Below are 16,262 nucleotides of genomic sequence, written 5' to 3' on the forward strand. Positions count from 1 at the left end.
CCTAGCCCATGAGATACTCCCAAGCAGGTCCCAGAAGAGGTCGAAGTTGGCTCTCCGAAGCTCCAGGGTAGCAAACCTGCTTTTAGCCTTCTTCCACCAAGTTCCATCTTGAACTCCACCATCTCATGGTCGCTGCATCCCAAGCTTCCCCCAACCTTCACATCCCTAACAAGCCCATCCCTGTTGGTAAGGACAAGGTCCAGAAGCACCCCCCTCCTCATCGGCTCCTCCACCACCTGTGTCAGAAAATTGTCTTCAACGCATTGTAGGAACCGTTTGGACTGCGCGTGCCTGGCCAAGTTGCTTACCCAACAGATGTCTGGATAATTGAAGTCCCCCATGAGAACCAGTGCCCAGGATCGTGAGGCTACTACCAGCTGCTTGTAGAAGGCCTCGTTGACCTCCTCCTCCTGATCTGGTGACCTGTAGTATACCCCCACAACAGTGTCCCCCATACCATCCCACCCCTTAATTCTCACCCACAAGCTCTCCACTTGTTCTTCACCCTCCCCCAGGTGGAGCTGGGTACTCTCTAATCCTGAGCTTGGAAGAAGTGCTGTTTAAATGTAGCCCAGCTCTCACATGCACCCTTGCCTTCTAGCAACCTAGCCCATGAAATTCCTTTTTTAGTTTTTAAAACCTTTTGTACCTTCCCTTACAGCATTGTCGAGAACACACCTCCTCTATCGGTCTTCACTAGGATTTAATCTAGCACAGAGATTTAAGTACTTGCAGTGAGACTTTGGTTATCTTAAGGCCCATCTACCTAGTGGTAGGTGATCTTTCACGTTAATCCCTAGAGACATCATGCTTCAAGGCTTCACCTCTGAGCCTCATACAATGAGGCAATCTCCCCTCAAACCTGTGATTTGTAGCAGCAAGCACTTGCTCAGCACACCGCTGCTCCTGACAAAGCTTACAGCATTGAATTTGCTCTAGTGATCCATAAGCACCTATTCTGAGGGATACGCTAGATGCCAGAATACTGCATTTCTCCAATAATACTGCATTTACTTAAGCCTTAAGAGAGATGAAAGAACAGTGGGAAGAGAAGGACTGTCACCAGTTTTAGAGCACATGGTGTCACAAAAACCTACAGTACACCAGCAAGAACGCAGAACCACCGTGCACAGGACAGAAGCCGCCTTCCAAATCTCACATTTTAGAGCTAATTAGAAGATTTGGCTATACAGTTTCCATTAGAATTCATAAGTATTGGTGTCCAGATCTTAGGTTCTTTGGAAAAAAGTGCCCAAGTTCACTCAAATCTGAACTCCCACTCACAAAACCACAAGATGGCATCAAGTTAGGTGTCCCTGAAGTACTCTCAGAACTTGCTATAAGTTAGAAGCAACAAAGCTTCAAACTCCTGTCTCAGAGCCGTACAGCAACCAAAATCTGTAAATCTGAGATGGTCTTCAAAACTGCTTTTGGTATCCAAAAAGCAATCCTCCCACCCTCACAGGTAAGAAACCATGGAAGAAATCTTACAGTTACCTCAAAAGGCATGCAGCTATGTATAACTGTGAACAACAAGAGCTGAGAAGCTGAAAAAAGTCACCAGAATTGGTTTCAAATTCAGAGATGGGAGGGGAGCAGGGAGAAGAAGCCTGTGAGCAGTAGTCTGAGGTTCACAACTGTCAGCATGAAGACCTGTTGAGCTGATGATTTTGCCACATAAAAGAATTACTGTACATGATCTGTCCTATCTACACACCACACATTAAATGAAACTAAATACAAAGCCACGGGACATTTTAGAATCAACATTTGCCTCCACACCTCCACATCTCCCCCACGAACTCAATTTTAATCCACCGTGTGTTTACCGTGGTCACTGTGCTTTGAGACAATTCTTCTTCCGTACAAACTGTTGACACAGCCAGGGAAGGCAGCCTGGTTGGAGAGGATAACGTTGATGTCTCCATGCCACTGTCCTCATTTAAAGCAGACAGACCAACCACATGGTGTCCGTTCAGTTCGCTAGCTTTAGCCTGAGCACAGGCCTGCAAAGAGCTGAGAAAAGTGCTGTTGTGGAGACAGGTAGTGCTGTGAAAAGTGCTCATGAGCTTTGGTGATTTTTGATCACTCTCATCGGAGTCAAGTTTAGGAAAGGATAGGGATTTGATATTGCTCACTGAAGTGATAGGGGACAGGGACACTTTGGAAGACAAGGACATCTTTTCACAGTTTCCCAACTGCGGTAAAGTGATAAAGCCATTGGGTTTGTGAAGGGGCTTGAAGTCCAACGTGGCCCTTTCTATGGATGCCAGAACCTCCTGATCTTGCAACACAGACTCAGACCCTCCTTTGGGCAAACTGCTATCTAACAGCTGGGCAACAATCGGCCCAGTAGTACCGACATGGATTTCCAGAATGTTTTTTAACTCCTCCTTATCATCGATAGTTTTTAATTCCAGTTTGTCAAATGGGTCTTCTTCACTTTCAAAATCAGCTGGGTTGAAGTCTGCTTTGGGGCGAGGTGGACTAAGAACTTTTTGCTTCACAGCACTGCTGTCGGCTGGCATGGGAGTAAGAATGTTATTGTGCTGCAGACCAGCGAGGATGGGGTTAATAGGAGGAGGCATGGCCTCAGGGCAAGGTCCCTCTGAGAACCCCAGTCTGTTGCTGTCCTCTGGGGCTGCTTTTGAGTTTCCTATTGCTTCTTCTGCCTTTCGTTCAGCTCCTTTCTGGGCAGCTTGAATTTTTTTGATATCTTCAGCCCACTCGATTGTTTTCTTTTCCAGGGAGAAGTCATACTGACCGGTGGTAGAGAGGGAAAGAGGGAAAAAATAAAGACAAGTTATAAGAATCACAGCTACTACTTTACAGCAGAAGTAACACAAGTAACACAGAGCAAGAACTACATGAATCATCACAGACAGACAATTTTTCCCCAGCATCTCTTACAACCTATAGAATGGCAAAACCAGGAGACACCAACAGTAGTTCGTTTTACCTCTTGCAGCAAAACCTGGCTATAGTCTGGATCAGAATCTCATATTTTGTGTCCATCCTACACTTAGTTTTGTTTAGAGCTACTGATGATCACAAGATCAGTTTCACAACTCTCTCCCCCTCTTCCAACAAGAAAATAGATGCAGTCAGAGTGTGAGAAACAAAGTTGTGTTTTTGCAGTAGAAAACTAATTTTCTGTATTCCAAGGTAGTTGTGTAGTCATAATAAGGAGAAATGCTAAGTAGATAAGTGGACAGTAGGAGGCCTCACTGTTCCAAAATAAGACAGAAGCTTGAGAAAAACAGGATGAGCAGTGTGAGAACAGTAAAAAAAAAAAAAAAAAAAAAAAAAGATCACAAGTTCTCAAAGCATAAGAAAGGAGAAATTAAAGGGTTGAAAAACAGAAAAAATGTACATATATGGTATAGAGGAGCATCGAGTAGGTTTTCAACCTGTAGTACTCAGCCAATGAGGAAACAGGGGACGTGATCAGGTGTCGGGTAGTATGGAATAAAAGGTTATGATTTGTTTACTAAAATGCACTCCTAATTGGCAGGACGCCCGCCATTGCAATCGCAAATAAAATAGCTTCACAGAAGATCCTGTCTGAAGAAAATTATTTGAGATTTTTCTCACAATTAGGGGGCTCGTCCGGGATCTTGTCGCCTACCGAAGAGTTCTTGCCACCACAGACAGGAAGGTGCACCCCGCTGATTTCAGCAGTCCCGTTGGGGGTGGTGGGTTGTCTCGGTATGGCCAGCAAAGGACCGAGACTGTTAGTCTGAAGACAGGCTCTGCGAAGCTCTGGGGAGAAGGGAGGCCAGCACAAACATACACAGACACAGCCCAGAGATAGTCCAGCCCAGATCGGGAACAGGCACAGGGATTACTACTGCTGATAACCTGGACCAGGAAGCCGTGCATGGACTGAGATAAGGGAAACTTTACCGTATCTTGCCTCGAGTTGGGTTTGGAGAGACTCTGGTATGAATGAGTGTGAGTGTGAATGAGACATACTTTTAGTGTGGAGCGAACGTGAAGTCCCGATCCGTGAGGCTCGGTGGTCCTGCAAGGGGACGAACGAAGTCCCCTCGGCTGGAGAGGGACAAAGCGAAAGAGAGAGGAGAGGAGTGAAAGAGAGTCTCGGGGGTTTGGGCCCTTAGGTGTACGGTACCTCGAGCACGGTGAAGTGAGGTGCTTGGTAGTACACCCCACCTCTGTCCTAATCCTAGGTGAAGGCGTGTAGTACCCTGTGGGTGGTAAAGTCCACAGCAGCACGTCAGGAAGAGCTGGGGATTAAGGGTTCCAAGAGTCAACAGGGTGGGGTTGGAGACCCTGGGATTGTGCCTAAAGACAGTCCTTTGGAGAGAATGATAAAGATTTGGAAAAACAACCCAAAAACTAAGGAAAAAGATTTAAAAATATATATATAATTTAAAAATGGTTTGATATTGCGTAATTGTCTGGCCTAAAAAGCCAATAAAAGGAACTTCAGTATTTTGGCCAAAATACAGGTCTGATGAAAATTCAGGCTTGAAAATTATATATAAACAATAAGGTTCTGTTTTCAGAGGAGGAATCAAGTTATGCTCTCTATAATCCTAATATTGCACCAGAGGCAGTGGCAGCTGCTCCAGGAGGGGACACAAGGACTGCAATTGACGCTGTCCCTGGAAAAGGAGCGCACTCTAGTCTCTGGCAAGAATTAGAACAAGGTAGAAGATATACTGAGAGTTTTGCCTTCCCTGATACTAACAGTACTAACACTAACTGTGTATCCTCTTAGGGAGGTTCCAGTGGGACAAGGACAAATACATTATGTGAACTCCCCCTGCTGTGGTTTAACCCAGTCTGCAGCTAAGCAGCAGGGACTGCAATTGATGCTGTGCCTGGAGAAGTCGCACCAGGGAGTGCCGATGCGGGGCCAGTGCCACTCCTCCCTTACCAGGAGAGAGGTTAGGAGTTTTAAGAAGGAAATGAAGTCTTTAACTGAGGGCCTAGCAGAACAGTCAAATCCGTTTATAAGGCCTAGGCTTACACCAAGCCAAGGACGTCTCAGCTTCTTGCTCTGTCCTGCCAGCGGGCAGGCTATGGGTGCAGCAGGAGCTGGGAGGGGACAGACCTAGGACAGATGACCCAAACTGGCCAAAGGGATATTCCATACCATCTGATGTCATGCTGAACAATATATAGGGGTAGCTGGCCAGGGCTGGGGGGGCCGGGCTGCTCGGGGATAGGCTGGGCATCGGTCAGCGGGTGGTGAGCAACTGCACTGTGCATCACTTGTTTCGTACACATTATTAGTAGTAGTACTATTATTATTATTATTGTTATTATTATTTTTTCTATCTTAATAAACTGTCTTTATCTCAACTCACAGACTTTACTTTCCTGTTTCTCTCCCCCATCCCAGAGAGGGAGGGGGGAGGGTGAGCGAACAGCTGTGTGGTGTTTAGCTGCCGGCCAGGTTAAACCACAACAGATAATAACAACCCACAACACAGAAATCATATGAGAGACTCGGGGTCAGAATGAGAAAGTACTTGGAGATGAATCTTGAGGACCCAGTAGCCCAAAGGCTCTTGAAAGTTTGTTTTGTGATTAAAGCCTGGCCAGATATACAGAAAAAGCTCTAGAAGGTGGGAGGATGGAGTAAACAGCGTAGGTATTATGAAGGTGTATGCCAGGAGGGGAGATGAGAAGGAAAAGCAGAGAGCGAACACAGCATACCGGGTAGTGAGGCAGAGTTGGAGATAGAGGGACTTTTGGGAGAAATCAGGCTCAGGATGGAAAGGAGAGGAAGAGAGAAGAAGGAATGGCAGATGAGGAAAGCTACCTGTGTTGCAGCCTTAATCCTAGCAAGGACAGGCTTTTTGAGAAGATGTTTTAAGTGTGGCCAGGCCGGTGTGGTGGTTTTACCATGCTAGGCAGCTAAACACCACAACCACTCTCTCATTCCCCCTCCTTAGATGAGGAAGGGAAGAAGTAAATTAAAGAACAACTCACGGGTTGAGATAAGGATAATTTAATTAAAGGGAAAAAATTATTAAGGAAATATTATTATTAACTAAACAATTTAACTAAAGGGGAAAAAAAAGGAAAAGTGGAAAATGGAGGGCAAAAGGGAAAAAAAAATAAATAAAGGCTATATGGAAGAGCAGAGGAAAGACATTACTCTCTACTTCCCACAAATGAGCGATGCTTGACCACGTCCTTGAATCAGGGCCTCAACGCACGTAGCTGGTGTTCAGGAGGAGGACCGACGATTTCACAACGAGAGCCCACCCCTCCCCTCTTCTTCCTGTTTCCACCTTTTATTGCTGAGTGTGACATCACATGGTATGGAATATCCCTTTGGTTGGTTTAGGTCAGCTGCCCTGGAGATGTTTCTCTTCTCACTTTTTTGTCCACCCCCTAGGAGGGTTAGAGAGAGTCCTGATGTGCCAGCACTGCTCAGCAGCAGACACAACCCTGGTGTGATACCACTGCTGTTCTAGCTACAAGTGCAGAGCACAGCACTTGTTAACTTTCCCTGCTGCAGGGAAAGTTAACATCCCAGCCAGACCCAGTACAGCCGGCAACTTCAAGTAGGAGTATCTGGAGTGGAAGAAGGAGGAAAGACTGCTGTTCTAAATTCAGAATAGGGGAGTCGGGGCTTCTCGGAAAGCTAGTTCCCTGATAAAGGAAAAAGTATACCTCAAGAGTTCCTCAAAGTGTACCTCAATGGGGATTACTCTACAATTATCATTGTGGGCAAAACAGACTTAGCATAGGAAGATTAATAAAATTTATTACCTATTGCTGATGGGCTGGAGCGGTAAGAAACAGAAACAAGCTGGGGGCACCTTCCCCCCATCCACTCTCTTCCACCTCTTCCTTGCCCTGAGTGGCACAGGGGGCCAGGAGTGGGGGCTGCAGTCGGCCCATGGTGCTTCGTTTCCACCACTCCGTCCCCCTTGCTCTGGTGTGGGGTTCCTCTCGTGGTGTGCTGACCTTCCTGGGCTGGTCCTGCGTGAGTTTCTCCATGGGCAGCGAGAAATGGGCTCTTTGGGAGCTGCTCCAGGTGTGGGTCTGTGCCGTGGGGTCTATTTGTCAGGAGTGAGTAGGTCCACCTTGGGACCCCCTGGGGTCCACCCCCCCACCCCACCCCCATCACCTGCTCCTGGATGGGCTCCTTTCCACAGGCTGCTGCATGGACATCTGCTCTGCCGTGGTACACCATGGGCTGTGGGAGGGGGTCATCCTTCCCCACTAGGGGCCTCTCTGTGGGCCGCGGTGGGGGCTTCGGCTCTGGCACCTGGAGCACCTTTGCACTGCACTCCCCCCTCCTCTGCACTGACCTTGGTGTCTGCTGGGAGGTTCCTCACTCTCCCAGCTGCTGTTGTGCAGCAGTTTTCTTTTCCTTTACTTTGATGTGCTCTCATAGAGATTTAAACTGCATTGCTCATGGCTTGGCTCTGGGCAGTGGTGGGCCTCTTTGGAGCCAGCTGAAACTGGCCCTTATCTAACCTGGGGCAGCTGCTGGATTCTTCTCACAGGGGCTACCACTGCAGCCCCCCCGGTACCAGAACCTTGTCATGCAAACCCAATACACTGGGGCAGCTAGGTCATTATTGGCCTGTAAAGTATCAAGGGTTAAATTAACTAATGAAACCCTAAATGTGATGGGGGTAGACGGGACTGGGATAACAGTGCCACTTTTTGGGGACACCAAGCTGGAGAAGTCGTGCCAGGGAGTGCGGAGCAGCGGGAGCAGAGGGGGGGGGTGTCCCGGTGGGGCCTCTGGCCATGCAGGGCCAGTGCCACTCCTCCCTTACCAGCAGAGAGGTTAGGAGTTTTATGAAGGAAATTAAGTCTTTAATTGAGGGCCTAGCAGAACAGTCAAATGTGTCTATAAGGCCTAGTTTGTATTCCTGGGGGGAAAAATGTCAATCTTGAGTATGTTATTCACTGGAGAAGAATGTTTAGGAGGGGAATGATTTGCCAGGCAGCTATGGAAGAATGGGAAAGAACTAACACCACCCCCACTCCCCCACCCCCTCTGACCAAGAGTAATTCCAATAGAGCAGAAATATCCGCTTACCCATCTGAAATAATAACAATGCATGACATAGAAATCATATGAGAGACTCTGGGTCAGAATTAGAAAGTACTCGGGGATGAAACCTGAGGACCCAGTAGCCTAAGGACTCTTGAAAGTTCATTTTGTCATTAAAGCCTGGCCAGATACACAGAAAAAGCTCCAGAAGGTGGGAGGATGGAGTGAACAGTGCAGGTAGTATGAAGGTGTACACCAAGAGGGGAGAAGAGAAGGAAAAGCCGAGAGCGAAACTAATGGTATTCACAGCGTACTGGGTAGTGAGGCAGAGGGCTAGAGATAGAGGGCCAGGATGGAAAGGAGAGGAAGAGAGACGAAGGAATGGCAGACAAGGAAAGCTACCTGTGTTGCAGCCTGAATCCTAGCAAGGACAGGCTTTGAGAAGATGTTTTAACTGCGGCCAGGCTAGCCACTTCAAATAGGTGTATCTGGAGTGGAAGAAGGAGGCCGCGGTGGGGGCTTCGGCTCTGGCACCTGGAGCACCTCTGCACTGCACTCCCCCCTCCTCTGCACTGACCTTGGTGTCTGCTGGGAGGTTTCTCACTCCTCACTCTCCCAGCTGCTGTTGTGCAGCAGTTCTCCTTTTTCTTGGATGCGCTCTCACAGAGGCACAAACTGCATTGCTCATGGCTTGGCTCTGGGCAGTGGTGGGCCCCTTTGGAGCCAGCTGAAACTGGCCCTTATCTAACCTGGGGCAGCTGCTGGATTCTTCCCACTGCAGCCCCCCCACTACCAGAACCTTGCCATGCAAACCCAATACACTGGGGCAGCTAGGTCATTACTGGCCTGTAAAGTATCAAGGGTTAAATTAACTAATGAAACCCTAAATGTGATAGGGGTAGAAGGGGCTGGAATAACAGTGCCACTTTTTGGGGACACCAAGCTGAGACTAGGGGATAAAAAGATCATTGGGCAATTATTGTATGCACCCGAGGCAGGGACTAACTTGTTGGGAAAGGATTTAATAATGAAAATGGGCATTCAAATAGCAAATTGTCAGGCTGGAATAACGGTGTTATTAATGGGGTGCTCTCAGACCCTGGGAGCAAAGATATATTTGCCTTTGAGTGGAAAGACCCTGAAATGGGGCGGAAGCAGCAATGCAGATGGACAATTTTACCTCGAGGGTTTACAGGGCCACCAATTTATTTGGGCACATTCTAAAAGAAATTTTGGAGCAATTCCAACCTCCAAAGGAAGTGTTAATGTTACAATATGTGGATGATCTTTTATTGTCAGGACAAGAGAAAACAATCATGAAAGATGACACTAACAAACTATTCAACTTTCTGGGAAAACAAGGCTTGGGAGTATTGGAAAAAAAATTACAATATATAGAAGGAGAAGTCAAGTACTTAGGGCATCTACTGTCTGGGGGGGAATGAAGAGAAAATCCAGAGAAGATTGAGGGAATTGTTGAGCTACCCCTACACAAAACTAAAAAGAAGTAAAAAGTTTTAAGAGAAAGAGGTTTTTAAGGAATTAGGAGTCACAAAATCTGAACTAAAATAGATACTCCCTGAGGGGAGAAAAATGCTGAATAAAGTGCTAATGAGGCAAATATTAACAGTTTTACATCAAGAGGGTCATTGGGGAACTCAAGCAATATGTGACGCTGTGCTATGGAAATATGTATGCGTAGGAATATATATATACTGTGGCTGAACAAGTATGCAGCAGTTACATAATATGTCAAAAGGTAAATAGGAAAATTATCCACAGTCAGCCCAAGGGGGGGGGGGGGGGGGCGAGAATCATGAATTCAATGCTTCCAAAATGTACAGGTAGATTTTACAGAGCTCCTTAGAGTAGGTAGATGTAAATACTTATTAGTCTTGGTCGATCATTTGTCAGGGTGAGTGGAAGTTTTCCCTTCAGTATCTGCTACTGTGAACATAGTAACTAAAGTAATTCTAAGAACTCCCAGGTATGGAATTGTTGAAAATATTGACTCTGATCAAGGAAATCACTTTATGTCAGAAATATTGCAAGGGCTCTAGGAATGAAGTGGAAATTTCATACTCCTTGGCATCCTTCCTCTTCTGGAAGGGTGGAGCAGACAGAAAAGAAGCAATTGACTAAGTTCTGGAAACTCAGCTTCCCCAAACAAAGTGCTTACCTTTGGCACTTCTCCGAATTCAAACTGCACCAAGAAAAGATGTGGGAGTTTCACCATATGAAATACTATTTGGATTGCTGTACCTGGACAAAGGGAATGGATTACCTCAAATTGAGACAAAAGATGCTTTTCTTAAGAACTATATACTCGGGCTGTCATCCTTTTTGTCATCTCTCAGGACCCGTGGAGACTGGGATCTGATGCAAACTGCAGAATCGAAGCTGCAACCTGAGTGGAACGGACTGTTCCAAGTGCTCCTGACTACTGAGACAACAGTAAGAACAGCTGAGAAAGGGTGGACTCATTCCTAGATAAAAGCATCAGTTAACCCTGATACCTGAGAGACTGCATTAACAAAGACTTTTAAGGTTAAAACTGTTGAAAGTATCTATTGTAAACCTTTAACTTCTCCTTAGAAGAATTCTTAATGAATTATTGAGCAAAAGGGATTGAATTACACAGAATTGGAGTGTTTCCAGGGAACACTCCCTGGAAGTGGGAGAAAAAGAAAGGGGGATATTCGATCCCCACCAGAAGAATCCTTATCAGTTTGTGATTTTTATTGTTTCTTAATTATTATTTCTTAATTATTATAGGGGTGTATATATACATATAGAAATGATGTATTTTAAGTTCATCTTAGTAATACCTGTTCTCAGTGGATTAGTGATAGGATGGAGGGAAAGTTCGGCATTTCCAATTAATCCAGAACATCTCTCAAGTGAAATAATTGTTGGATTTGTACCCAGATGCCTAGAAAGACTGAAAACGCCTTGTCCCTGATTGCTATTTCCAGCAGCAACTCTGTCTGGATTCTCTAGATTTCTAAAAACGACAGATCTTACTCAGTCCCGGGAAGGAATAGATTTTGAAGTTGAGCTCCCTACGCATAGTCCTGGCTACAACATACTGTGTTATCAAAGGTGCCTTTTAAACAATGATAGAAAACTCAGGAGGCAATATTACTGACCCTGGGTGTGGAAATATCCATGAAGTAGGGAATAATCTATACTGTATACCGAATATGGCAGCTACGGGAATGCTAATATACATAGTGCACACCAGATACAACATGAGAATCCTGTAACCAGAAGGCCTGTTCCAAATATCAAGGGGTGGTACTGGCTATGTGGCAATAAATCCAGGAAGGTGTTGCCCCTAGGATGGAAGGGAGATTGCACCCTGGAGGCAATCATTCCAAATGTAACTATTATTGAACACCCACAAAGCCGAAGCCCCCTTGAGACCACATGTGGAATTAAGCGGATTCCAGATAATCCTTTAGTAAAATTCTCTAGCATTTCACAGTTTTGCAAAGTGTTTTTTATCTTGTTTAGGGGTGAGTGAATTAGAAAAAGACATTGTAAATATCTCCAAATACAAAAGTATTGTAAATATATTGAAGAACTAGAAAATAAGTTTGATAAGTTTGCAAAAATAGTACTCTAGAATCAAATAGCATTAGATTTATTAATAACCTCATAAGGAGGAGTGTGCACTGTAATTAATACTAGTTGCTGTATATATGTAGATCAAATGGGACAGATTTGACTGATCTCAAAAATATTCGGGGGGAAAAAAAGCACAAAATCCTACATCGAGTAGCTCAAGATGCCAATTCCTGGGGATTTAGAAACATTTGGGAGAAGCTAATTTCGCAGTTACCTGAATAGAATTGGATCAGACAACTATTTGTTGGTATTGTAATAATAATGGCATTGTATATCTATCATCTCCCGTGACATCCGAAGAAGAATATTGCACCTCAATGTTGGAAAAACTCAAGAGTGCGGTATGTGAAGAGGTACAAAAACAACAAGAGGAGTAAGAAAAGAAGAGGGGGGAATTGCGAGAAACTAAGTTGTTTTTTTTTGCAGTAGAAAACTAACCTTCTGTATTCAAAGGTAGTTGTGTAGTCATAATAAGGAGAAATGTAGAAAAGTAGATAAGTGGACAGCAGGAGGCCTCACTGTTCCAAAATAAGGCAGAAGCTTGAGAAAAACAGGATGAGCAGTTTGAGAACAGTAAAACAAAGATCACAAGTTCTCAAAGCATAAGAAAGGAGAAATTAAAGGGTTGAAAAAAAGAAAAATTGTACATATATGGTATAGAGGAGCATCGAGTAGCTTGTGAACCTGTAGTACTCAGCCAATGAGGAAACATCGGAGGTGATCAGGTGTTGGATAATGGGGAATAAAAGGTTATGATTTGTTTACTAAAATGCACTCCTGATTGACAGGACGCCCACCATTGCAATCACAAATGAAATAGCTTCACAGAAGATCCTGTCTGAAGAAAATTATTTGAGATGTTTCTCATAAGTGGAAGCCTGAAGTGTTAGTGACAGCGATGTCATGCGTGATAGACAGTCACACCCAGATCTGGCGCCACTGAACAAGGCATTCAATACTACAGCAGAGTAACTTTTGCCTCCAAAGAGCATTAATGTATTTATCAGTTCCCCCTAAAAGATTCCTAAGGGACCTGACACTAACTTTAGACCCACTGGTTGGAGAGGTATCAGCATTCTCATACCTGTGCTAAGGACTCACCAGCCAAAGGGGATGTGCTGGCTACTCTGAGAACAACTTTCAATAGTAGCAGATTTTGCCACTGTTCTTGGCATGACTGGATCCCACAAGCTTTTCTCATTTGACATCAGCTCCTTCAGAGTTGGGTTAGCACATAAGACATTTAGATAAGCTACTCACTACCAGCGCACAGGCCATTCTGGTAGCCTGACTGAGAGGACAAAATTCTGAACACACTAAATATATGTGAAGCTTTAATATCTTACAGAGACCAAACACCCTTAGTGCCCTCCATATCATGACAAAACATTCAGAGAACACAGCCTACAAAGCTAAGTCCAGGGTGTAACCTACCTGTGACTCACAAGAATTACAGCCTGCTTGCCAGGATGATGTCACATAACCGAAGGGGTAATAAGACATCCTATCCTAGCTCTGAAGAGCAACAAGTCGGAAGGTTTGCTACGCCTCTGCTGGGCTTTTCTGGGACTCACACTGTGCTATCCATCCCATAGCAGGCTCCAGAGAGAACCTGGAGACCTATCTCAACTCTATACTAAGTAGTTTTCCCTTCCCTTAGCTCTAAGAGATGGGACATGCAATTTATCAACAAGGTGATTTTGAAACACAACTCACTGGCAGAAGTGCTGGGCACTATTCATTCCACACTTTGCCATCTGAGCAGAGCTATCATAGCTGTATACTTACAAACACACATGTTTAGACGCATGAAATACTAGGTACATGGCTTTGGTCAATTTAGCCTCCATGCACTTTTACTATTTTGAATAGCTCCCACCAGAACTGTAAAAAAAGCCAAGTAGTTCTGTGCAAGGCATAGCCTACATGATCACATCATTTTATTTGAGGCATTGCAATCCAACCAGGCGTACTGTATTTGAACCCCAGCTTGGCTGGAAAACAGAGATAGCACAGAATATGTTCATACTTGTAGAACCCTGTTTGAGGGTATGCCATAGCATTGGTGTTTCAATTCTTACCATCTTTCCTCTTAAAAATACAACTTAGTTTAGCAATGTCAGGGTAGCATTTAAACCTTTATCTGTTACACAAGAACACTGTGGTTTTTTTTGGAGTAGATACATTAAAATAAATGCCATCAGACTTTTTATAGTGATAAGTAGTACAAACTTTTTGCATGGCTTACAATATTATCTTCCTCTACATTCTAGCAGACTATGAAATAACAGTATAGCACGGTGAAGACTAACACCTGAACAAAATATAGTTCACAGCATCACATGTTGAAGACCTAGGGTCACAGAGGAAAGAGCAGAAGTGCACAAACCATCCTTACCTGGGCTTCTCTGACAAGCTGAGAAGAATCAGGCAGGCAGAAACCAATGGGTAATCCAACCTTCGAAGAGGTTTTAAATTTGTCTCCTATCTTAAATGGGACGTCGTCGAGATAACTGAAAGGCCCTAAGATCACAAGAAGAAATTGTATCAAGAACCTTACAAATTTGATGCATTCAGTTAAATCTCATGTTTCTGTATGTGGCAGCTACTCTTTCTCTGCTACCCCAACCACACAATTTGACTCAATACAAAGGAAGTTGCGTGATAAGAAACACACTGAATATGCCTAGACTTCATTGCTTCAGTTTTATTATTTTTAAAAGAATATTCTAGTCCATAACTATATTTTAAAACATTCCAATTGCTAAGCAGATCTTGAAGTTAATATTCCAGCATCTTAGCTTCCCTCATGACAACACTGCCTACACAACCAGAAATTGAAGCTCTCCTGAATGTTGCGTTCTGTTATGCCTCTATAGAAGGAGCCATCAGTTTTTGTTATATTCAAAGCAAGTTTTAAAATGACCCAGCTCTAGAGCAGCTAAGAAACAAAAAAAGTTTTGACATACAAGTGAAAAGTAACATTTGGACAGAAGTGGTCACAAGGACAAAGCGGTCCAGGAGATCCGCTTTAAACAAAACACAGTGAAATAGCTCAAGAATATTGAGTGTAGCAATTCTGACTTTTCAAACAAGGCAATCTAACTGGATCCAGTCTGATTTGTGATCACTCCAGTGAGGGGCCACAAACTTATTCCATGGTCCTCCATCTGTACTTTACATCTGTCACTTACGTGTAGCATTTATAGTGTTTTAGGACAAAAACTTTTCAAGCACCCTGCAAGCTCACTAGGCAGAATCACCAACAACTCAAGCTCCTCCAAGAAGCCAGACTAAAGTTGTTGTTTTTTCCATAAGCTGCTGTGAAGAAGTGTGAGAAAACCCATAACGTAAATTGTAGCCAGTTTCTAGATTAACTGGTCTAACCTTTTGGAATTACAGGCAAGGTTTTTGACTGTATATTACTAGACAAAAACTTCAAATTGTTGTTATCATTTGGAACTTCGCTCTGAATGCTACAGATCCGACAAGACATTAGTGACAACGTGAGATGTTTAGTGACTAACCTCTTGCTAAGTGAGCTGTGACTTGCCATTTTTATCTGACCCATTTTCATACTTGGATGACAGTTTAAGTACTATTTGTGCTCCTTCACTGTTGACTAATTTACAATAACACAGCCACAAGCTCCAAGAGGACAAGCAGCTTTTGAGAACAGGAATATCCTGTTAATTTGGAATCAAATGTTTATGTGCTGTCATCAGTTGACCTCTCATGCTATAAACTGCATTGGCTGGTCCCAGAGCCCTGTCGGGACACAGAGGGCATTTCCCCTAGCCCTGACACCCTCAGGCTGAACAACCTACATGGCACCCATACTACTGTGAGATATGTTCATCTGATTTGTGTCAGTATGGAACAGTGCTAGGGCAACATGGTATGATGAATGTGACCTTCTGTCTTACATACCCTTGTATAACCACAAGTCTAAGAAAAACAGAGTGGTTAATGTATATAGTTCTTGTATCTTGCAAAGGAATGTTTTAGCAATTCGTGTCAATAGAGAGCTTGAAGGGAAATGTATTTGTAGGTTTTTCCTTGAAGTCTCTGATATCTGGGGAGTCAGCACGAGAGACCCCCAGAGGGACCACCGGAGACTGATACGCATGCTCCAGTAGGAGGGTTTGGATTCCGGAAACTAATTATAATAACCCTGGGTTTTTTTTTAGAAGTAGTAATGAATATGTATCAGCCTAGGAGCATAAAAAACAGCTGCTTGATATAACTGGTGTGCATCTTGGTGGAGCAGAGACTCCCGGCGCACCCAGTGCTGTTTGCTTACCTCTATTCCTTTAATAAATTGTAAACTTTGATTATAGTCCTATTTTGACGACTGAGCCATTTATTACAAATGGGGGATCGTCCGGGATGGCTTTGGTTCCTGTATTCTGATTTGATCTAGGAGAGGCACCCCACCATTTAGTGGCTCCTGTTTGAGTCAGGTCGGGACTAATGCCATCTTGAACCTGAATAAAGGTAAGCAAATAATTTGATTTTTTTATGAGCTCCCTTGCTGGCTGCAGCACTGTATTTTGCCCGTAATTCTGCGCGCAAAGATCCGAACGAAGACGACGGAGTCATAAGTGTTTAAGGAGTATACCGTTTGGTTGGGTGG

General features: G+C 44.2%; 1 protein-coding gene across 4 annotated transcripts in view; it reads right to left on the reverse strand.

Annotated features, from left to right (window-relative positions):
• LOC311220814 (ubiquitin-associated protein 1-like) overlaps positions 1-16,262 on the reverse strand; it is a 76,325-nt gene that overhangs the window by 21,778 nt on the left and 38,285 nt on the right. For 3 of the 4 annotated variants that reach the window (XM_084304425.1, XM_084304426.1, XM_084304424.1), the window contains 2 exons: positions 14,025-14,149; positions 1,830-2,759 (listed from right to left, as the gene is read on the reverse strand). In XM_084304425.1, coding sequence (XP_084160551.1) covers positions 1,830-2,759; positions 14,025-14,149 — 1,055 coding nt within the window. The remainder of the gene's footprint in view (positions 1-1,829; positions 2,760-14,024; positions 14,150-16,262) is intronic. The other variant, XM_084304427.1, reaches the window with a different exon arrangement.

This window comes from Netta rufina, assembly GCF_964035555.1.
Source record: "Netta rufina genome assembly, chromosome: W".
NCBI classification, from domain to species: Eukaryota; Metazoa; Chordata; class Aves; order Anseriformes; family Anatidae; genus Netta; species Netta rufina.